The following is a 19,775-nucleotide window of genomic DNA, read 5'->3' on the forward strand; positions in this document are numbered from 1 at the left end:
ATCTGTACTTTTATATTCTAATTTAAGTCTTTGTCATATTTCAATGCAACAGCTTTACCAGAATCTAAAAGGAGCTCATGAACTCAATGGCAAGAAAGCAAACAATCCAGATAAGAAATGGGCAAATTACTTGAACAGGCATTTGTCATAAGAGGAAATAAAATGTCCAAGAGACACATGAAAAAATGCTCAGGACCACTAGCTGTCAGGGAATTGCAAATCAAATTCACAGTATAGTTTCACCTCACCCCCTTAGAATGTCTTTCATACAGAAGTCAACAAACCACAAACATTTGCCGAGGATTTGGGAAAAGGCAACTGATCCACACTTGTTGAGAATGTAAACTGGTACAGCTACTGGGGAAACAATATACTGTCTGAGATACCTCAGAATTCTGAATGGAGACCCAAACATCCCACTCCTGGGAATTTACACAAAGGAAATGAAATCAGCATATGAAAGTGTTAGCTATACCTTCATGCTTACTGCAGCTGAATTCACAATAGCTAAGATAGGGAAACAAACCAAATGTCCATCACCTGAAGACTGAATATGGTCATTATAATATATGTACACTATTGCATAGTACACAGTATACAATGGAATCCTGTCATTTGAAACAAAATGGATGTAACTGGAATCCATTATACTTAGTGAAATAAGCTAGGCCCAAAATCAAATGCCATACAAGTGACTACACTTGTTGACAGTAATTACGGATGACATCAGTAGTAACATATTTTTCTCTAGCAGAGCACTACATTTACAAATACCAGAAAGTGTATTTTGAAATACTTGTTTGAATTCTGATCTGGCTCACCATTCAGTCAGTTTTTTAAATAGGCAGCTATTTTACTTATGGCCAGCTCCCAGTCATATTCCTGCCAAGGAAAAGGCAAGACCGGCGGCTTGGCTCACTAGGCTAATCCTCCGCCTTGTGGCACCGGCCACACCGGATTCTAGTCCTGGTCGGGGTGCTAGATTCTGTCCCGGTTGCCCCTTTTCCAGGCCAGCTCTCTGCTGTGGCCAGGGAGTGTAATGGAGGATGGCCCAAGTACTTGGGCCCTGCACCCCATGGGAGACCAGGAGAAGCACCTGGCTCCTGCCATCGGATCAGCGCAGTGCGCTGGCCGCGGCAGCCATTGGAGTGTGAACCAATGGCAAAAGGAAGACCTTTCTCTCTGTCTCTCTCTCTCACTGTCCACTCTGCCTGTCCAAAAAAAAAAAAAAAAAAAAAGAGAGAGAGAGAGAGAAGGGGAGGGAATGCTGCTCTTGTGCATGGGCCTCAAAGGTGATAAATTCACAATGGGACACGTCCACAGCAAACATGCAACTGTGTTTTTAAAACTTGATTGCAGTGCCAGCACTGCGGCATTGTAGGCTATGACTCTGCCTGAAGGGCCAGCATGTCATGTGGGCATGGTTTGAGTCCCAGCTGCTCCTCTAAAAATCCAGCTCTCTGCTTATGGCCTGGAAAGCAGTAGAAGATGGCCCAAGTGCTTGGGTCCCTGCACCGTTGTGGGAGACCCTGAGGAAGCTTCTGGGTCTTGGTTTTACACAGGGTTAGCTCCAGCCATAGTGGCCATTTGGGGAGTGAACCACTTGTTGGAAGACCTTCACCCTTCTCTCTCACTCTCTGTAACTGTATCTCTCCAATAAATGAATAAAATCTTTTTAAAGGCTTTATTGAAATAGATATAACATGCACAGATAATGGATACGGGGCATTTTGCTTATAATGAAAACCAAAGAAAACCAAAGAGAACAGCAACATCACTCTGTCTATCCAGGTAGTTACTCAAATCAAGTTAGACAGGTCTCACATACATTCTAATGAGAGAGAAATTTTTTAAGATTAATTTATTTGAAAGTTGTTTTCCATAAGGCAGAGGGAGACAGACAGAGAGAGAGACAGAGAGGGAGGAAAAGAGAGAATCCTCCAATCGATAGTTTACTGCCCACATGGCTAAACAGATGGAAGACCTCTCTCTCTGGCTATTGCTTTTCCTCTCACTCTCTCGACCTCTGCCTCTCTGTAACTCTGCCTTTCTATATATAAATACAATCTTTGAAAAACATTTCTATAGAGCGGAGACTGTGTCCAAAACCGATGTGCAAAAAGAACTAGAAAGAAGGGCATTACATTACCATGGGAGTACTCCGGATGGAGCCCACTGAAAACAGAAACCTAGCAAAAGTGACTTGGTGTTGTATCCTAGACAGAGGCATCACAGAAAGAAGAAATGATAGGATAGTAGAACACAGAAAGGAAACCTAGGAAAAGTTGAAGTTGTTTCAAAGAAATAACGAAAACTACAATTGTGGATGGAGTCCACTGCAAAGGGAGAAACCTACAAGTGACTTGGTGCTTCACAGGAGAAATGAGGACCTGCAATGGCTGCTGGTGGGTGGCAGCCTACTCTGCACACTGTGTGGATTTGAGGCACCTGCTGGTTGAAGCAGCCAGGCAGGGTATCTCTCCCCACCCTGCAACGTGTGACTCCCGCCCCTGCCCCAACATCTAGTTCTGATGCCAAGTATGGTGAACCTAAGGCCAAGTCATCCAAGACGCTGTAGGAGACAAAGTCAGCGTAACGAATGGAACGGCGGGAGATGTGAGCCACAGGAGAGTCCCTTTCAGTCCTCCTCCAAGTCCTGCTCGAGCAGAAAATTGGCAGCCCACTCCTCATTCTTCTCACAAGCAAAATATGCTTCAACCACAAGGCCTTCAGGAAAGCCCAAAGCCTTCAACCTCTCTATAGCTGCCAATTCCCGGGGTGTTATTTTAATGTAGCTGCCATCTGCTCTGGCTGCTTCTGCAGTTCCCACACTGTCAACTCCTTCTCCTCCTCTCCTTTCACCGCCAGCTTCTTCCACAGGGGCAGTTAGCATGCGACTCAAATACCCCTGGTACTGGCTAAACTGCGCGAGTAACTGAGGATTCCGCGGACGTATGCCTTGCAGCACTTCTGGAAGCAATGAAGGATCGTGCTGAATAATCTGTCTCAACTGTTGAAACTCAGGGTGATTCAGTAAAAAGTCCAGGGGGTGTCCTCCAGAACCCGATGTCGCAGTCCCTGCATCTGCCTCCACCGCTGAAGACCGACCGGCTCCGCTGCTCCCGGCTTGAGGGGGCTCGACCTCGGCCGCACTTGCCCTGTCTCCGGGGAGTCCCATTAAAAGATACTCCACGGCTCTGTGAGGGTTGTTGAAGCTGGCTCTCAGGGCTGCAAGGACCTGCTCCCGTTCGTAGCCCATGGACACGATCTCGGCGACCATTTGCTCGGAAGCCGGACGTGTCAGCAGCGCCCTTGCTGCCTGCTCAGACGGCTGGGCCCGAGAGGAGGGTCCCGCGATGGCATCATCTGGTGTGGGGCTTGGAGACCCTGGCGGGCCTGCCTGCTGCCCTGCAGCTTGAGGTGCGCCAGCAGGTGCAGGCTGAGCCGACGCTGTACCGGATGCTGACACGGAGGCAGGTGCAGGTGTAGCACGCGTGGAGGTGGCAGGCGCGGCGGGCAAGGCAGGGCCGCGGGCTGGGGCCCCAGCACCAGCCGATGCCGCGGTGGCAGGATGGGACTGCCCAGCTGTGGCCGTGGCCGTGGCCGTGGCCGGTGCTGCTGTGGTCGCCGCCTCGGGTCTGGCCACCAGGACCGTCACTGCGTGGTGCTCGTGGATCTGACAGTCTCTGAGCACAGCGTCGTCCGGGAGGACGCGGCCCGCATAAAGGAGCTGCTGCCCCGCTACCGGAAAGGCATCTCTGCCCTGCTCGGCTTCAATTTTCTCCTTGAGGGCCCTGACCGTCTGGCCGGGGTCAATGTCGATGTGGAAGGTGAGCTGCGGCCCGGCCTCGAGGGTGAGCCGCATGGCGCCGCCGCGCAGGGCCGCGGCCTGGTCGGCTGGCCGGGCAGGCGGGCGCGAGGCCTGGCGGGGCGGGCACCGCCGCGCTCCTCACACTGCCTCTGCCTCTGGCTCTCGGGACCCTGCGGGGGCGGGTCCCAGTCGCCCTGCCCAGCGCGCTCTGCCCTGCCCGCGGGGCCTCCTTCCGTGAGCCCCGGCCTCCGCAGTGCGGGCCCCTGGCTCAAGATGGCCGCCGTGCCGCCGCCAGCCCCTCCCCCACCCAGGAGTAGCCGTTGCTCCCCGCGTGACGGTGGCCGGGAGGGGCCCTCCCACGCCCGGACGCTCCTTCGCCACCCACCCGGTCGCGGTGCTCGGCCTCGCTCGTCCATGCACTCCGAGCTCCCGGGGCCTCTGTCTCAGCTTCTGGTGCTTCGCAGCCTCTTTTAGATCCCTTTGGGAGACTGCCAGCCTTTCTAGAACTTTCTCCGTTTGCTAACTCTGTAATAAGCTCTGGAACATTGTATCCCTTTGTGCACATCCAAGTTCTGTTCCTGCACATTGCTCTTTTTCCTTTAAATATCTGCGCTGTCTCTCTTGCCACCCAAGTGTAAGGTATGCTATGGAATCCCCCTTGTTTCACCTCACACTGTGGAAAAAACACCCATGGGCTAATTTATGCCTCAGACACCATGCACTTAACAATGCTCTGAGAAGGATGAAATCTATCTGATATAGTTCCATTTGTTGACTTGTAAAAATATTTTCTCATTTTGCAGGTAGAGTGATACAGAGAGGGACAGATATATAGAGAGGTCTCCGTGGCATGGCTCAGAGCCTACGTGTACAGAATAACTGTGGCTATGCAAGGCTGAAGTTGGAGCCAGGAACTCAACCCAGGTCTGCTTGCTGGTGGCAGGTGTGCAAGCCCTTGGGCCATCCTGGGCTTGTTTCCAGGCCCGTGAACCGGGAACTGGATGACAAGCAGGGGAGCTGGGCCTCACTGCACTCTAACATGGGATGCTGGCTTCCTTAGTGGTTTGCAAACCCACTACAATGGTCCCTTGACATTCTGTTTGCATTGACCTATAGAAACTGTACATATTCATGGGATACCGTGTAACTTTTGAAGTAAAAACTTACCACCTTTGTTATTTTTCTTATAATGTGGCTAGAAGTAAATACAGAGAGACAGAGGTTTCTCATCCTTTGTCTTCTTCCCGAAATAGAGGCCAACAACCAGAGTTATGTTGGGCAGGAGCTAGGAGCATTGGACTCAATGGATCCCCGTTTGTGGCAAGGATCCAAGTACTTGATGTGTCCCCTGCTGGCTCCCAGGGTCTGCATCCATAGTAATCTGAAATTGACAATTGGGCCAATACTTGAAAATAGGCCCTCCAGTGTGGAAAAAGGGAGTCCCAATGCATGTCTACACTGCTATGGCAAACACTGGAACCAGCGTGAGATGTTGGAATACATGGAAACCCTGTGTAATGTGCAAATCAAGGTCAACACATCTGCCTCCTCGACAACATTTCTTTTTGGTGAAAATATTCCAAATCCTTCCTTCTACCCTTCTGTGAAATATCAGCACTTTCTCCTTAGTTCACTCTTCTTTCAGTGCCTTTCCCCTTTGACACTTGCTGTTGTACTGCCTTTCATCCCGTGTTGGGAGACCCCCTCTTTTGTGTTGCTTTTCTGTTACACGGATGTGTTTTACCCACTGTTTCAAGGAAGTTCTGCTGGCCACAATGTCTCTGAGGATTCATTTCTGGTTGAATGTCTGGATATCTCTTTCATTCCCCAAACTCATCTTTGCTGATTAAAGAATTCATGGTTGGGGGCAGCCTGTTGGCACAGCAGGTGAAGCTGCTGCCTGGGATACCAGCATCTCATATGGGAATTGTGGTTTGAGGCCCTGCTTCTCCACTTCCCAATAGCCCCCAGCTAATGCAGCTAGCACAGCAGCAGAAGTTGGCCCAATTACCAGGGCCCCTACCATCTACTTGGGTGACTAGAGTGGAGTTCCTGCCTCATGACTTTGGCCTCTGCCGGGTTCCATTGTGGTGAGTAACTGAAGAAGATTCTCTGTCTCTTGTTCCTGCTCTCTCTGGTGCTCTACCTTGCAGATTTGAAGAAAACAATGGCAGCGATTTATAAAGTGCTTGAAAATGGTATTTGGAATACACGTGCAGGAATCTAAACATTCCTGGCACTAAAATAAACATATTTTTCTAAATACTGATTTCTTTCATTGTGTTTGAGAGGCAGGAGACAGGGACAGACACATCTTCCAACTACAGGTTACTCCCTCAATGCCCACAATGGATAGGGCTGGCTCAGACTGAAGACAGCAACTCAGAAGTCCATTTTGGCCTTCCACTTTTGTGGTAGGGGCACATGGATTGGATTGTCACCTGTGCGTCACAGCTGTGCTTTAGTATGGAGCTGGATTTGCAGTGGGGCCTGGACTTCAATCAGGGATGTCCATGTGGGACTCAGACATCCCTAGAGCAGCCTAACTCATGTTCCAAGTGCCTGCCCCTGAACTCATCTTTTCATTGCCTGTGTCTCGTGGACTTTAAGAAGTAGCCTTGTACACTGTACTGCTAAGTCCTTTGTTAGATGATGGTTTGCATTTGTTTCTGACAGTCTGTACCTTGACTTTGCTTACTTCTCCGTGTAATGGGTTTTTGCAAATATAGATAATTTCCCAGTGCAACTGATTGCTTTAAAAATTGTTGGGATGTTGCTTTTAGTGCCATGTTTAGGAGGTCTTTCCCAAATCTCCATGCTGAAACTTCTTCCTGTGATTTATTTAGAAAATACGTACTTTTATGTTCTAATTTCAATCTTTTGGCATTTTTTTATAATTTAAAAAAATTTTTTGACAGGCAGAGTTAGACAGAGAGAGACAGAGAGAAAGGTCTTCCTTTTCCGTTGGTTCACCCCCGAAATGGCTGCCATGGCTGGTGTGCTGTGCTGATCCAAAGCCAGAAGCCAGGTGCTTCCTCCTGGTCTCCCATGCGGGTTTTGGCACGTTTTAAATAAATAAGTTTGCCAGAATCCATAAAGATCTCTAGAAACTCAACAACAAGAAAACAAATAATCTGGTTAAGAAATGGGCAAATTACTTGAACAGGCTTTTTTCTCCAAAAGAAACCTTTTATTTAAGGAATGCAAACTTCATGCATTTCATAAGTACAACTTTAGGAATACAGTGATGTTTACCACCATACCCGCTCTCCCACCCACACTCCTGCCCCCTCTCCTCCTCTCTCTCCCATTCTCTGTCCCATTCTCCACTAAGATACATTTTTTATTAACTTTATACACAGAAGACCAACTCTCTTTTAAGTAAAGAGTTCAAAAATTTGCACAAAGAGGCCGGCATTATGGCTCACTAGGCTAATCCTCCACCTGCAGCGCTGGCACTCCAGGTTCTAGTCCTGGTTGGGGCGCCGGTTCTGTCCTGGTTGCTCCTCTTCCAGTCCAGCTCTCTGCTGTGGCCCAGGAAGGCAGTGGAGGATGGCCCAAGTGCTTGGGCCCTGCACCCACATGGGAGACCAGGAGGAAGCGCCTGGCTCCTGGCTTCGGATTGGCGCAGCGCGCCGGCCACTGTGGCCATTTGGGGGGTGAACCAATGGAAGGAAGACCTTTTTCTCTGTCTCTCTGTCTCACTGTCTAACTCTGCCTGTCAAAAAAAAATTGTACAAGGAAAGGAAAACCAAAGAAACCATTCCTCATCAGTGGAGACAAGTAATGTTCAAAGTCGTTGCATTTTGAATTTAATTTCACTTTTTTTTAAGAAACTTAATTAACTTTAAAGAAGCACCCAAGAATGACATATCTTTTGCTAGCATTTAGGCATAATTATAATACAGCTCTCTGAGGACAGAGGTCCTGCATGGGAGCTAGAGTGAACAGAAACTCCTATTGTACATTTAGCAGTTAAGAATTTTATGTATGTTGGCCGGCGCCGCGGCTCACTAGGCTAATCCTCCACCTTGCGGTGCCGGCACACTAGGTTCTAGTCCCAGTAGGGGCACCGGATTCTGTCCCGGTTGCCCCTCTTCCAGGCCAGCTCTCTGCTGTGGCCAGGGAGTGCAGTGGAGGATGGCCCAAGTGCTTGGGCCCTGCACCCCATGGGAGACCAGGAGAAGCACCTGGCTTCTGCCATCAGATCAGCGTGGTGGGCCAGCCGCAGCGCTCCAGCCGTGGCGGCCATTGGAGGGTGAACCAGCGGCAAAAAGGAAGACCTTTCTCTCTGTCTCTCTCTCACTGTCCACTCTGCCTGTCCAAATAAATAAATAAATAAATATTTAAAAAAAAGAATTTTATGTATGTCGTCAGTGATCACCCAAGGCTCTTGACAGGAGCTGCCTAGGCTGTGGAAGCCTTTTGAACCCACAAACTGCATCAGTATTTAGATAAGACCATAAGCAAATTGGAAGTTCTCTCCTCCCTTCAGAGAAAAGTACCTCCTTCTTTGATGACCTCTTCTTTCCACTGGGGACCTAACCACTGAGGTCCTTCATGTAGGACACTTTTTACCACAGTGTCTTGGCTTTCCATGCGAAGAGGCATTTTTCAAAAGAAATTCAAATGGCCAACAGACACATGAAAAAATGCTCAGGTCACTATCCCTCTAAACAAAACCACAATGAAGTTTCACCTCACTCTGGTTAGAATGTCTTTCATACAGAAATCAACACAACAAACAACAAATGTTGGCCAAGATGTGGGGGAAGAGGTACCCTAATCCATTGTTGATGGGAATGTAAACAGGTATAGCCACTGTGGCAGCCAGTATGGAGATACCTCAGAATTCTGAATGTAGACCTACCATATGACCCTGCCATCCCACTCCTGGGAATTTAGGCAAAGGAAATGAAATCAGCATATGAAAGAGTTACCTGTACTCGCATATTTATTGCAGCTCAATTTGCAATAGGTAAGATAGGAAATCAACACAGATGTCCATCAACTGAAGACTGGATATTAAGAAATGATGGGGGCTGGCGCTGTTGTGCAGCAGGTTAACGCCCTGGCCTGGAGGGCCAGCATCCCATATGGGCACTGGTTCGAGACCCGGCTGCTCCACTTCCAATCCAGCTCTCTGTTATGGCCTGGGAAAGCAGTAGAAAATGGCCCAAGTCCTTAGGCCCCTGCACCCACGTGGGAGACCAAGAAGATATGCCTGACTCTGGCTTCGGATCAGCACAGTTCTGGCCCTTGTGGCCGGTTTGGGAGTGAACCATCGGATGGAAGACCTCTCTCTCTCTCTCTCTCTCTGCCTCTCCTCTCTCTGTGTAACTCTGACTTTCAAATAAATAAATAAAATATTTTAAAAAAGAAATTATGGTAAATGTACACTATGGAATACTGCACAGCAGTAAAAAAAAAATAAAATCCTGTCGTTGGCAATAAAATGCATGCACCTGGAAACCATCATACTTAGTGAAATAAGCCAGTCCCCAAAAGACAAATAACATAATACTGCCTACTCTTGTTGACAGTAACATTCACAGGAAACTTTAATGGTAATAGATACTTCTTTAATAAAGCAAAGTACTTACAGGTACCAGAAATTCTGAACATTGGATCAGCATTCAGTGGGTGTTTTAAACAGGGAGCTGTCTGACTTATACTATGCTCCCAATCACATTTCTGGGAATGAAAGTGCAAGAGAGAAGGGGAGGGAATGCTGCTCTTGTGCATAGCCCTCAAAGGTGATAAATTCACAATGGGACACGTCCACAGCAAACATGCAAGTGTGGTTTTAAAACTTGATTGCGGTGCCAGCGCTGTGGCATTGTAGGCTATGCCTCTGCTTTTGGGGCCAGCATGTCATGAGGGCATGGTTTAAGTCCCAGCTGCTCCTCTTACAATCCAGCCCTATGCTCATGGCCTGGGAAAGAAGTGGAAGACAACTCATGGGCTTGTGCCCCTCCACCCATGTGGGACAGCCAGAGGAACAGCCTGGCTTCTGGCCTCTGATCGTTTCAGCTCTGCACATTGTGGCCATTTGGGGAGTGAACCAGTTGTTGAAAGACCTTCTCCTCTTAATTCCCACTCTCTGTAACTATAGCTTTCAAATAAATGAGTAAAAACATTTAAAAACCCTTATTGTTATCAACTGTTGAGTGCACAGATGTGCAACACGTGCCATTTCCCTGAAAGAAAACCAAGTATAACAGCAACATCATTATGCCTATACTGTTACAGTTACTTGAAGCAGGTTACACGGGTCTCACATTCATTCCAATGATAAAGAATGTTTAAAATAACATTATGTACTGTCATATGAAGAACAGATTCCCTTTCCCCCATTCCCTTCGCCCCGTTCTAAGGGCCCCCACAACAGTCGTTGGCTCCCTATGAGGATTTTCTTTTGCTCCCCTGCGACCACCCCATTGGATTGGTCTGTCTGTGATTCTATCTTCTGAGCTCTTTCTTTTGCTTTCTGGTTGTTGCTTACTTTCGCCCCTCACTATTGGCCAGACCCTGAGTAAGGACCCCAGGCCTAAGCTCTTACAGGCTTTACGTGGCCTTAAACTAAAACGGAAGGAAACTGAAAAGTTTGGGGAAACTGCTGCGGGCATGTGTCCCTGGCTTGAGGCAGTAGACATTTATGATCCCTTCGACGGGGATAAGATCTTACAAGCCACCCAACAGTGGGAGGTGGACGCCAACATACCTGTCCCCCTCCAGTTTTACCCTATAGTTATTGCCATCTTGCAATGCTTAGCTCCCCCTACTGCCATTTTCCTGACATCCACGCCTTGGGCAGACCTCTGTGTTCTGCCTCAGATTCTGCAAGATCTACAGAGTTTGATCAGTGGGCTCCTCCTCCTCCAACTCCGACAGTGATTCTGACTCAGAACCTCCCCACCAGACCAAAGATAAAAACACAGAGGCTGCGGGCCAGATAGGGGACCAAACGGGAGTGGCCACCTTGGCTTCTGCTCCCCTCCTCGCCAGAATGTCCCCTCCTCACCTGAATCTCCCCTCCCACCTATTCTTGGCCCCTGTTAACTTGGCCATCAGTTCCTCCTCCTGGGGCACAGGGAGAGCCTCCTCCTTTTGTTACCTGACCCCCCTCCCTTGTTTTCAAAAGGCTTGCCTCCAGGCCCCACCTCCTACAGATAAACAGGTTGGGTCCTGCTGGGCCAGCCCAAACCACAAGCCCCTCCCTGGCCAGAGGTGCCACCTCCTCTTCGAGGTGCTCACCTGATGCACCCTCGACCCTGCCACTCGGGTTCCTTGAGGCTGCTTTCCTCCTGGAGCAGCTTCTGCTGCATCCCCGCCTTGGGGCTCTGACTCCTGGGCACTTTTCAGCCCACTGCCCCCTCCCTCCCTGACATGGGGATCTGCATTTCTCCCTCAGGTAAGCTCACTGAGGCCTTCCTCTTCAATGTTCTGCCAACCCCTCAATGCCCCCAGGAGTGGTATGGCCACTGTTATTCCACACTCAAGGATTTGTGTGAGGAGTACATAAAAATGGTCCTCGTTCCCCCTATACTGAACAACTATTGGAGACCATAGCCATTGGCCTTAACTGCCCCTGGGACTGGAAGGACCTCTCTGGAGCCCGTGGACTTTCTAAAATGGAGGGCTATTTACTAAGATGAATGTGAACAGCAAGGGGTCTGCTGTTCCAAAGCAGGAGCCCCATCATCTCAAGGGGGACCGTCCCGCCACCCCAACGCTGGACGACCCAATCAAATGGGAACAGGTGCCCCTAGGGCTTACTGGACCATTCCTCTGGAGTCACAGATCAAGCCTCACACACATGTTTGGTTTAATGGTAAGGTCTTCAGGGCGTAGCTGATTCAGGTGTAGGTGTCACCATAATGAGAGACGAGGAAGTTCCCTCAGAGTGGGAAAATATCCAAGGCCCTGATGTGTGAGTGGTGGCAGTACTTTCTCCCCATCGTCAGCTAAAACACCCTGTTGTTTGGAGAGACCCAGAGGGACACAAGGGCCATGTGCAGTCGCTGATAACTATAGGCTTGGGTAGTCATTTGTTTGGTCGCGACCTGCTTAGTAGCATGGGAGCTACGCTAACTACTGATGATAAGTTTTGTCTGGAAGACCTTCTACAAACAGGCCATGAGTCCCCCAAATTCAATAAGTGCCTCCAATTCTAGGGGCCACTGTTCGTGCCATCCCCCATCAAATTACAACGGACTCATGATACCCCCATGTGGGCAGAACAGTGGCCCCTGCCTCGACAAAAGCTAAGCCATCTAACTGCTTCGGCTCAACAACAGTTAGACTTGGGTCATACAGAACCCTCAACTAGCCCTTACAATACTCCTATTTTTGTCATCCACAAAAAATCCACATCTTCCATCTGGCTCCTCTATGATTTGAGGGCTGTCAATACCCACATGACAAAAATGGGCACCACAAAGCCGGGAATCCCCATAACTACTGTGCTTCCCACTGTCATGTCTTTCACATTCTGGATATGAGAGACTGCTTTTTCGTATCCCCCTTCAACCTGAGGATAGGGAGCATTTTGCCTTCACAGTATCTGTGCCCAGTAACACAGTCCCAGGGCAACGGTTTCAGTGAATAGTCTTGCCACAAGGCATGAAAACAGCTTGTCCATTTGCCAAATTTATGTTTTTAAAGGCTCTGACACCTTTGTTTGCCATTACTGGCTTAAATATCATCCACTACATGGATCACTTCTGCTGGTTCTAGGAGCTTTCCCTCAAGCTGTACAAAACCTCCAAGCCATAGACCTTGTCGTAGTCCCAGAACTCCTCCTTTTCACCTCCTGCGCACTGAGATGCTTCCCTACACTGTTCACCCTGTTCCACCCTGCATTTCTATCCCAAAGAAAGCTACCTTAAACAAATTACAGGTCCAGTTGGAACACATAAATTGCATTCGTCCTTGGCTAAAGTTAACAACTTACCCCCCATTTTACATGTCTATGCAGGAACCCTGATCCCACCTCCCCTAGAGAGCTTACTGAAGAAGCTGAGTGTGCCCTCAGCCTAGTTAACCAATCCCTTGCTTCCTACAGCTTTATAGTTGGGATCCACAAAAAGAACTCTGGGCCATTGTTCTGGGCTCTGCTAGGACATCCACAGACATGCTGTAGCCTCCTGATAATGTCTTGGTTGGGCCCATCTGTCCCCCACAGCCATGTCAGAGCTCCAGTCTCCTATTTATAGGCTTTCTTCTCTTATTAGAAAATTACGATTGTATTGTTAGACAGTTTGGCTGTAAGCCTGATCACCTGGTTATCCCACTTCTTAAGTCGTCGCTGGATTTTGCTCTCCTCAATGATGCTTCCCTTATGACTGCCTTGGCTGGCTATACTGACCAGATAGGTAGTCACATCCCCCCAAGCAAACTTCTCCAAGTAATGCGTCTGCTGCCCCTTTCTGTTCCTTCTGTTATCTCCTCTAAACCCAATCCTCAAGCCCTGCTTGTTTTTACAGACACTAGCATTTCTGAAACCATCACTACTGTCAAATTTACCCCCAAGCAACCATCGACTCAGTTTGTCCGCTCCTACCTTGCAGGATCCCCACAGTTTCTAGAGCTCCTTGCTATCTATCATGCTCTATGCCTGACTCCTGAGTCCTGCAACCTTTTCACTGACAGCATATATTGCACTCAACTCCTCCCCCAACTCCCTCATGCCTAATGTACATTGGATCTCTCTTCCTCTTTAGATACCCTGCTTGCCTCACTACAACACGTACTGGAAGCACGCACATCTCCACTCTGTTCAATACATCACAGCGCACTCTAGTCTGCCTAATCCTTTACCTTCCCTTTAATATACAGGTTGATGTGCTGACCTGCCCCGATGTGCTCACCACTGAGTGCACTGCAAGAGATCCTCACTCTCAGTTTCATCAATCAGCCCGCTCCCTTGCTGCTTTGTTCTCTGACCTACCCATCCAACAGTGCAAACACACAGTCTGTCAATTGTGCTAGGTGTCCCCCATTTTGGCCTTTTGCACCACTACAACCAATGGGGGCTAATCCTCGGGGCCTTAAGGCCAATGCTCTGTGGCAAATGGATGTTACTCACTTCCCTTCCTTTGGCAAACAAAAGTTCCTCCATGTAACGATGGACACTTATTTGGGGTTTATAATGGAAACTCCTTCCACAGGTGAAAACACCCCTAAGGATATTGCTCACCTCCTGTCCTGCTTTCTTATTATGGGACACCCACTTTCCACAAAAACTGATAAGGACCCTGCTTACACATTTGCTTCTTTTTGCGTTAAGTATGCCATTGGTCATATCATGGGCATACCCTATAACCCCAGGGCCAAGGCAATGTAGAAAGAGAACATCAGAACCTTAAGACTATGATTGAAAAACATAGGGGAGACTACGGTACCCACCATGAGCATGGTAATTTTGCTCTCTTCACCTTAAATTTCTTAGAAGTCTCACCCTCTGGAGAGCCGCCAGCAATAAGATACTGGAGACCCCTTATGAGCCCAATACCTCTGGTTAGATGGAGGGACCTGACCACCCAACAATGGAAAAGGCCTGATCCCCTCATAACAATGGGAAGAGGTTTCACTTGTGTCTTTCCAGAGATCATTCCATAGTCTATGTGGATACCAGCTCAAAATGTCAAACCCTGGACCCCAATCTCTGCAAACCAACCCTCCAACAAGCCAGCTTCAGTGCCTTTCCACTAAATGAGCCGCTGATGAAGAGACACTAGGAGAGGATGTGGCCTGCCCCCCCTCAACATTGGGTAACATGGGGAGAACTCAGGGGTCTGGTGGACCCAGTTCAATCCTGTCTCCAACCCCCAATACAACGTGCTTGTTGCTGGGGTTACTGAACTGTGCAACAATGAAGTCAAACTCTCAGGCTGCCTGTGACCAGGCTGGGTCCCAAGACGGCCCCAGCGACTTGACTTCCTGCCCAAATATACAGTAACTGGACAGGACCCTGGAACCAGCCAATCAAGGATGCCATCAGGCAGCTAGTACAGTGGACTAAGAGAGCCCTTGGACTGATCAAAGCTGCTGGTATATTCATTGTCACTACAGTGCAGCTGTCACCAGTTTCCCTCATCCAACCATGCATCCCCAGCCTGATGTTTGCTTCACAGCTGTTTGTATCACCAATGTACCTGCTTTAGAATGGGAAACTCGATATCGTTACTTGTCAGCCTGTATCAGGGGCCCTCGGGATGGGTTATTTCTCAGGTGCTCTTCAATTTAACCCAAAACCTAATGCCACCCACATTTCTATCCTGGCAGTTACCACGTTTACATAGGGAATGGTTGGTAGGGACTCACGAAATTTTGGTTCCATCCCTATGCACTGATGACTACAGTAGTGGTCATCGTGGGTTGCAGTGTACTGATCTATTTTTTCCATGCCGCACTAAGCTGAGTCCCATCTGCCAAGCAAAAGGCTGCTCCACTAGCAAAGATTTTGGCCATCGAGATAGTCTGGCCTAAAACAGAGGGGAGAGATATGGATGATCCTGTGCCTGGCTGGGAGACTGCCTGCCTGGCCCATGCAGAAGCTTAAGAGGGCATGGCATAGCACGCCTCCTGGGAAAGACCATGGTCGGGGCTCAGCACACTGAGACCCACACATGACCTGACTGCTGTTAGGCAGCAGGGACCCCAGGCACATTTCCCCCACTCCACTTCCTGTTGAGGGGCCTTGTGCTTGTCAACTAGGTAAACAGCTCCCAAGTGTGGCCTAACCACATAAGACCACCTGGAAGACTATGTAAACCACGTGAGCTTCAAGCTGATTGGAGATAGGTAGAAGCACCAGTATTGCCTTTATCCTATAGAATTAGTGTTGCTACCCTGAACTAGCTACTGCATTTTGTCTGTCCTATAAAAGCCTATGGCTAACTGTTAATAAACAGCCATGTTCACTGAAACAGTCTCTGGTGCTTCTTGTTGAAGAATGCCATCCCCCCACCATCCCGACAGTGTGGGCCTTGCAGGACAAGCCCACACAGGGGCCAAAGGACTTGAGCCATCTTATACTCCTTTCCCAGGCCATGGCAGAGAGCTAGATCACAAGTGGAGCAGCTGGGACTCAAAGTGGAGCCCATATGGGATGCTGGCACTGCAGGTGGTGGCTTTATCCGCTACACCACAGCACCAGCCCCGAGATCTTTTAAAATAAATTTACGTATTTTCACATGAAGAACTGGTTCCTTTCCCTCCTCCCCTACCCCACATATGTCACAGGAAAGCATGAGGTTCCTTATATAGTAATTTCACACCTATGTGAAGCAGCAACAACCATCAATAATCAGGCATTTCTGCTTACAGGTGCTCCAGCATTGTTGGCAATTTCATGAAGGCATTCCCTAGTTGCCATGAAATGGACCACAAATTCTAGGGAGTGGGGCAAGCGCTCTGACAAAGCGAGTAACTCGACTGCTTGTAGTTCCAGCATCCCATACCAGTGCTGGTTCTAGGGCTGGTTGCTCCATTTCCTAGCCAGCTCTCTGCTATGGCATGGGAAAATAGCGGAAGATGGCCCAAGACCTTGGGCACCTACTTGCATGTAGGAAACCCATGAGAAGCTCCAGGTTCCAGGCTTTGGATCGGCCCAGCTCTAGTTGTTGCGGCCATTTGGAGAGTGAATTGGCAGATTGAAGACTTCTCCTTCTCTCTCTCTCTCTGTCTCTCTCTGTCTCTCCCTCTCTCTGCCTCCGCCTCCCTGTAATTCTGCCTTTCAAATATGTAAATAAAAATTTTAAGAAATTTCTATGGAGCAGACACTGTTTCCAAAACCAACTGAAATAAAGAAATAGAAAGCAAGGCATTACCCTGGGTGTAGTCTGGACACAGTGGTGGAATGGAGTCTACTGAAAACAGGGAAAGCCAGTAAAAGTAACTTATTATTTTATCAAGGCCAATAAAAGACAGCCAGGGTATCTCTCCCAGCCCTGCATCATCATGACTCCTGCACCAGCCCCAATATATGGTACCAGATGCCGAGTATGGTGGGTAGGAGACCAAGTCATCCCAGACGTTGTAGTAAACAAAAACGTAATGCATCGGCGCGAAGTGTGAGTCAGAGGAGAGTCCCTTTCAGTCCTCCTCCAAGGCCAGCTCAGAAAGAATACTGGCAGCTAAGACCACGTTCTTATCACAAGCAAAATATACTTGGATCACAAGTCCTTCAGGAAACCCGATTGCCTTTAACTTTTCAATAGCTGCCTGTTCCTGAGGTGTTACTTCAATGTAGCTACAATCCTTTGATGATCCTGCGGTTCCCACAGTGCCACCTCCACCTTCTCCTTCATCACCAGCTTCTTCCATAGGGGCAGTTAGCATGTGAACCAAATAATCCTGATATTGTCTAAATTGCCTACGTAATAGAGGATCCTGTGGACATATGCGTTGCAGCACTCCTGGAAGCAAAGACGGAAAGTATTGAAGGATTTGTCTCAATAATTGAAACTCTGGTGCATTCCATAAAACATCCAGGGGATGTCCTCCAGAACCCGATGTCGTAGCCCCTGCATCTGCTGCCACCGCTGAAGACCGACCAGCTCCACTGCTACCGGCTTGAGGGGGCTCGACCTCGGCCGCACTTGCCCTGTCTCCGGGGAGTCCCATTAAAAGATACTCCACGGCTCTGTGAGGGTTGTTGAAGCTGGCTCTCAGGGCTGCAAGGACCTGCTCCCGTTCGTAGCCCATGGACACGATCTCGGCGACCATTTGCTCGGAAGCCGGACGTGTCAGCAGCGCCCTTGCTGCCTGCTCAGACGGCTGGGCCCGAGAGGAGGGTCCTGCGATGGCATCATCTGGTGTGGGGCTTGGAGCCCCTGGCGGGCCTGCCTGCTGCCCTGCAGCTTGAGGTGCGCCAGCAGGTGCAGGCTGAGCCGACGCTGTACTGGATGCTGACACGGAGGCAGGCGCGGACTTGGCACGCGTGGAGGTGGCAGGCGCAGATTTGGCACGCGTGGAGGTGGCAGGCGCGGCGGGCAAGGCAGGGCCGCGCGCTGGGGCCCCAGCACCAGCCGATGCCGCGGTGGCAGGATGGGACTGCCCAGCTGTGGCTGTGGCCGTGGCCGTGGCCGGTGCTGCTGTGGTCGCCGCCTCGGGTCTGGCCACCAGGACCGTCACAGCGTGGTGCTCGTGGATCTGACAGTCTCTGAGCACAGCGTCGTCCGGGAGGACGCGGCCCGCATAAAGGAGCTGCTGCCCCGCTACCGGAAAGGCATCTCTGCCCTGCTCGGCTTCAATTTTCTCCTTGAGGGCCCTCACCGTCTGGCCGGGGTCAATGTCGACGTGGAAGGTGAGCTGCGGCCAGGCCTTGAGGGTGAGCCGCATGGCGCCGCCGCGCAGGGCCGCGGCCTGGTCGGCTGGCCGGGCTGGGGCGCGTGCTGGCCGCCGGGCAGGCGGGCGCGAGGCCTGGCGGGGCGGGCACCGCCGCGCTCCTCACACTGCCTCTGCCTCTGGCTCTCGGGACCCTGCGGGGGCGGGTCCCAGTCGCCCTGCCCAGCGCGCTCTGCCCTGCCCGCGGGGCCTTCTTCCGTGAGCCCGGCCTGCGCAGCGCCGGGCCCCTGGCTCAAGATGGCCGCCGTGCCGCCGCCAGCCCCTCCCCCACCCAGGAGTAGCCGTTGCTCCCCGCGTGACGGTGGCCGGGAGGGGCCCTCCCACGCCCGGACGCTCCTTCGCCACCCACCCGGTCGCGGTGCTCGGCCTCGCTCGTCCATGCACTCCGAGCTCCCGGGGCCTCTGTCTCGGCTTCTGGTGCTTCACAGCCTCTTTTAGATCCCTTTGGGAGACTGCTAACCTTTCTAGAACTTTCTCCGTTTGCTACTCTGTAATAAGCTCTGGAACATTGTATCCCTTTGTGTTTATTCATTTTCTGTTTCCTACACTTGTGCTGTTTGATACCAGTCATGAAGGGAGGATGGTTGCCAGAGCGAGTCTCGTGGGTTCTTTTCCCCAGCTTAGTACAGAAATGAAAAGCCAGAAAACTATTTGCAAAGAGGCAGAAACTTTATTGCATTGACAAGCAATAGAGAAAGTGTCTGGTGCTTCAGAAGACAGGTGGAACGCCCCAGCAGCACACTGGCTTTGAGGAAGCGTCCTCGGATTTTAAGGCAGTACTAATTGTTAATTGAGTTATGCTATTGGGGGTGCCCATTGGACAGCGGTTTCACGTACGTATGCTGTTTCCTTGGGGCTCAAGGAGCCTGCAGGGGTCTCCTGGAGACCGCCTGTCTCCATAGGGGATCAGCCCCCTCCACTGCTAGCTCTGGGTGGAAGATCGCAGCTATACTGGAGGCATGGTTTAAACTGCAAGGTCACACAAAATAGCCAGGGTCTCTTGGAGCTGATCCAGCTCTCCCCAGGTTCTCATCCCCTTCCCCTGCCAGCTCTGACTAAAGACTGCACCCACCCTGAAGGTGTGATTTAAATCTGCAAGGTCACACCTGCAGCACAGGAAGCTGTGAGTAGAGGAAATGTCAGTGTCCTGGAGAGGCAGCCTGCTTGTGCAGGACGTTCTCCCCGTGTCTGAAGGGGCCGCCAGACTCCCAGGCCCACTGGCCTGCCTCAAATCCCCTCCTTTTTATTACACACCCTACTACTCTGAGGACTTGTGCCATTGATGTCGCACTGGATACCTCTTGCTAGCGGGGTGGGGGTGGGGGGGGTGGGGGTCATCTTCTTAAGGCCCAGTAGGTTGCGGCAGGTCAGAGTAGTGGCGGCCTTCCAGGCTGCTGTGTTAGAATCCAGTCTCCATACAGGGTTTCATCTGAACGACCCCTTGCATCTTGATGGATTTTAACCTTTGAGAGACAAATTTGACAGGCCAATTAAAGATACGTGGGCCAAACATTAGACTAAGTAGTAGCATACAGAATGGGCTCAGCAGAGACAGTAGCCATGCTGTGGATGCTAACCAAGATTTTAGTTGTTCCCAAACTTGACCTGT

The 19,775-nt window shown here is 50.1% G+C and overlaps 1 protein-coding gene and 1 pseudogene across 1 annotated transcript; both read right to left on the reverse strand.

Moving 5' to 3' along the window:
- Positions 1–1,498: 1,498 nt before the first annotated feature.
- LOC127482697 (lysine-specific demethylase RAD23B) lies at positions 1,499–4,085 on the reverse strand. Its single transcript, XM_089324447.1, has one exon. The coding sequence runs from the start codon at positions 3,863–3,865 to the stop codon at positions 2,639–2,641; it is 1,227 nt and encodes a 408-aa protein (XP_089180573.1). The 5' UTR covers positions 3,866–4,085; the 3' UTR covers positions 1,499–2,638.
- A 10,458-nt stretch (positions 4,086–14,543) lies between these two features.
- LOC149119597 (lysine-specific demethylase RAD23B pseudogene) lies at positions 14,544–18,363 on the reverse strand (annotated as a pseudogene).
- Between the last annotated feature and the right edge of the window lie 1,412 nt (positions 18,364–19,775).

The sequence above is a fragment of the Oryctolagus cuniculus genome, chromosome X (assembly GCF_051225735.1).
Source record: "Oryctolagus cuniculus isolate XC-2025 breed Fujian yellow rabbit chromosome X, ASM5122573v1, whole genome shotgun sequence".
In the NCBI taxonomy this organism is placed as follows: domain Eukaryota; kingdom Metazoa; phylum Chordata; class Mammalia; order Lagomorpha; family Leporidae; genus Oryctolagus; species Oryctolagus cuniculus.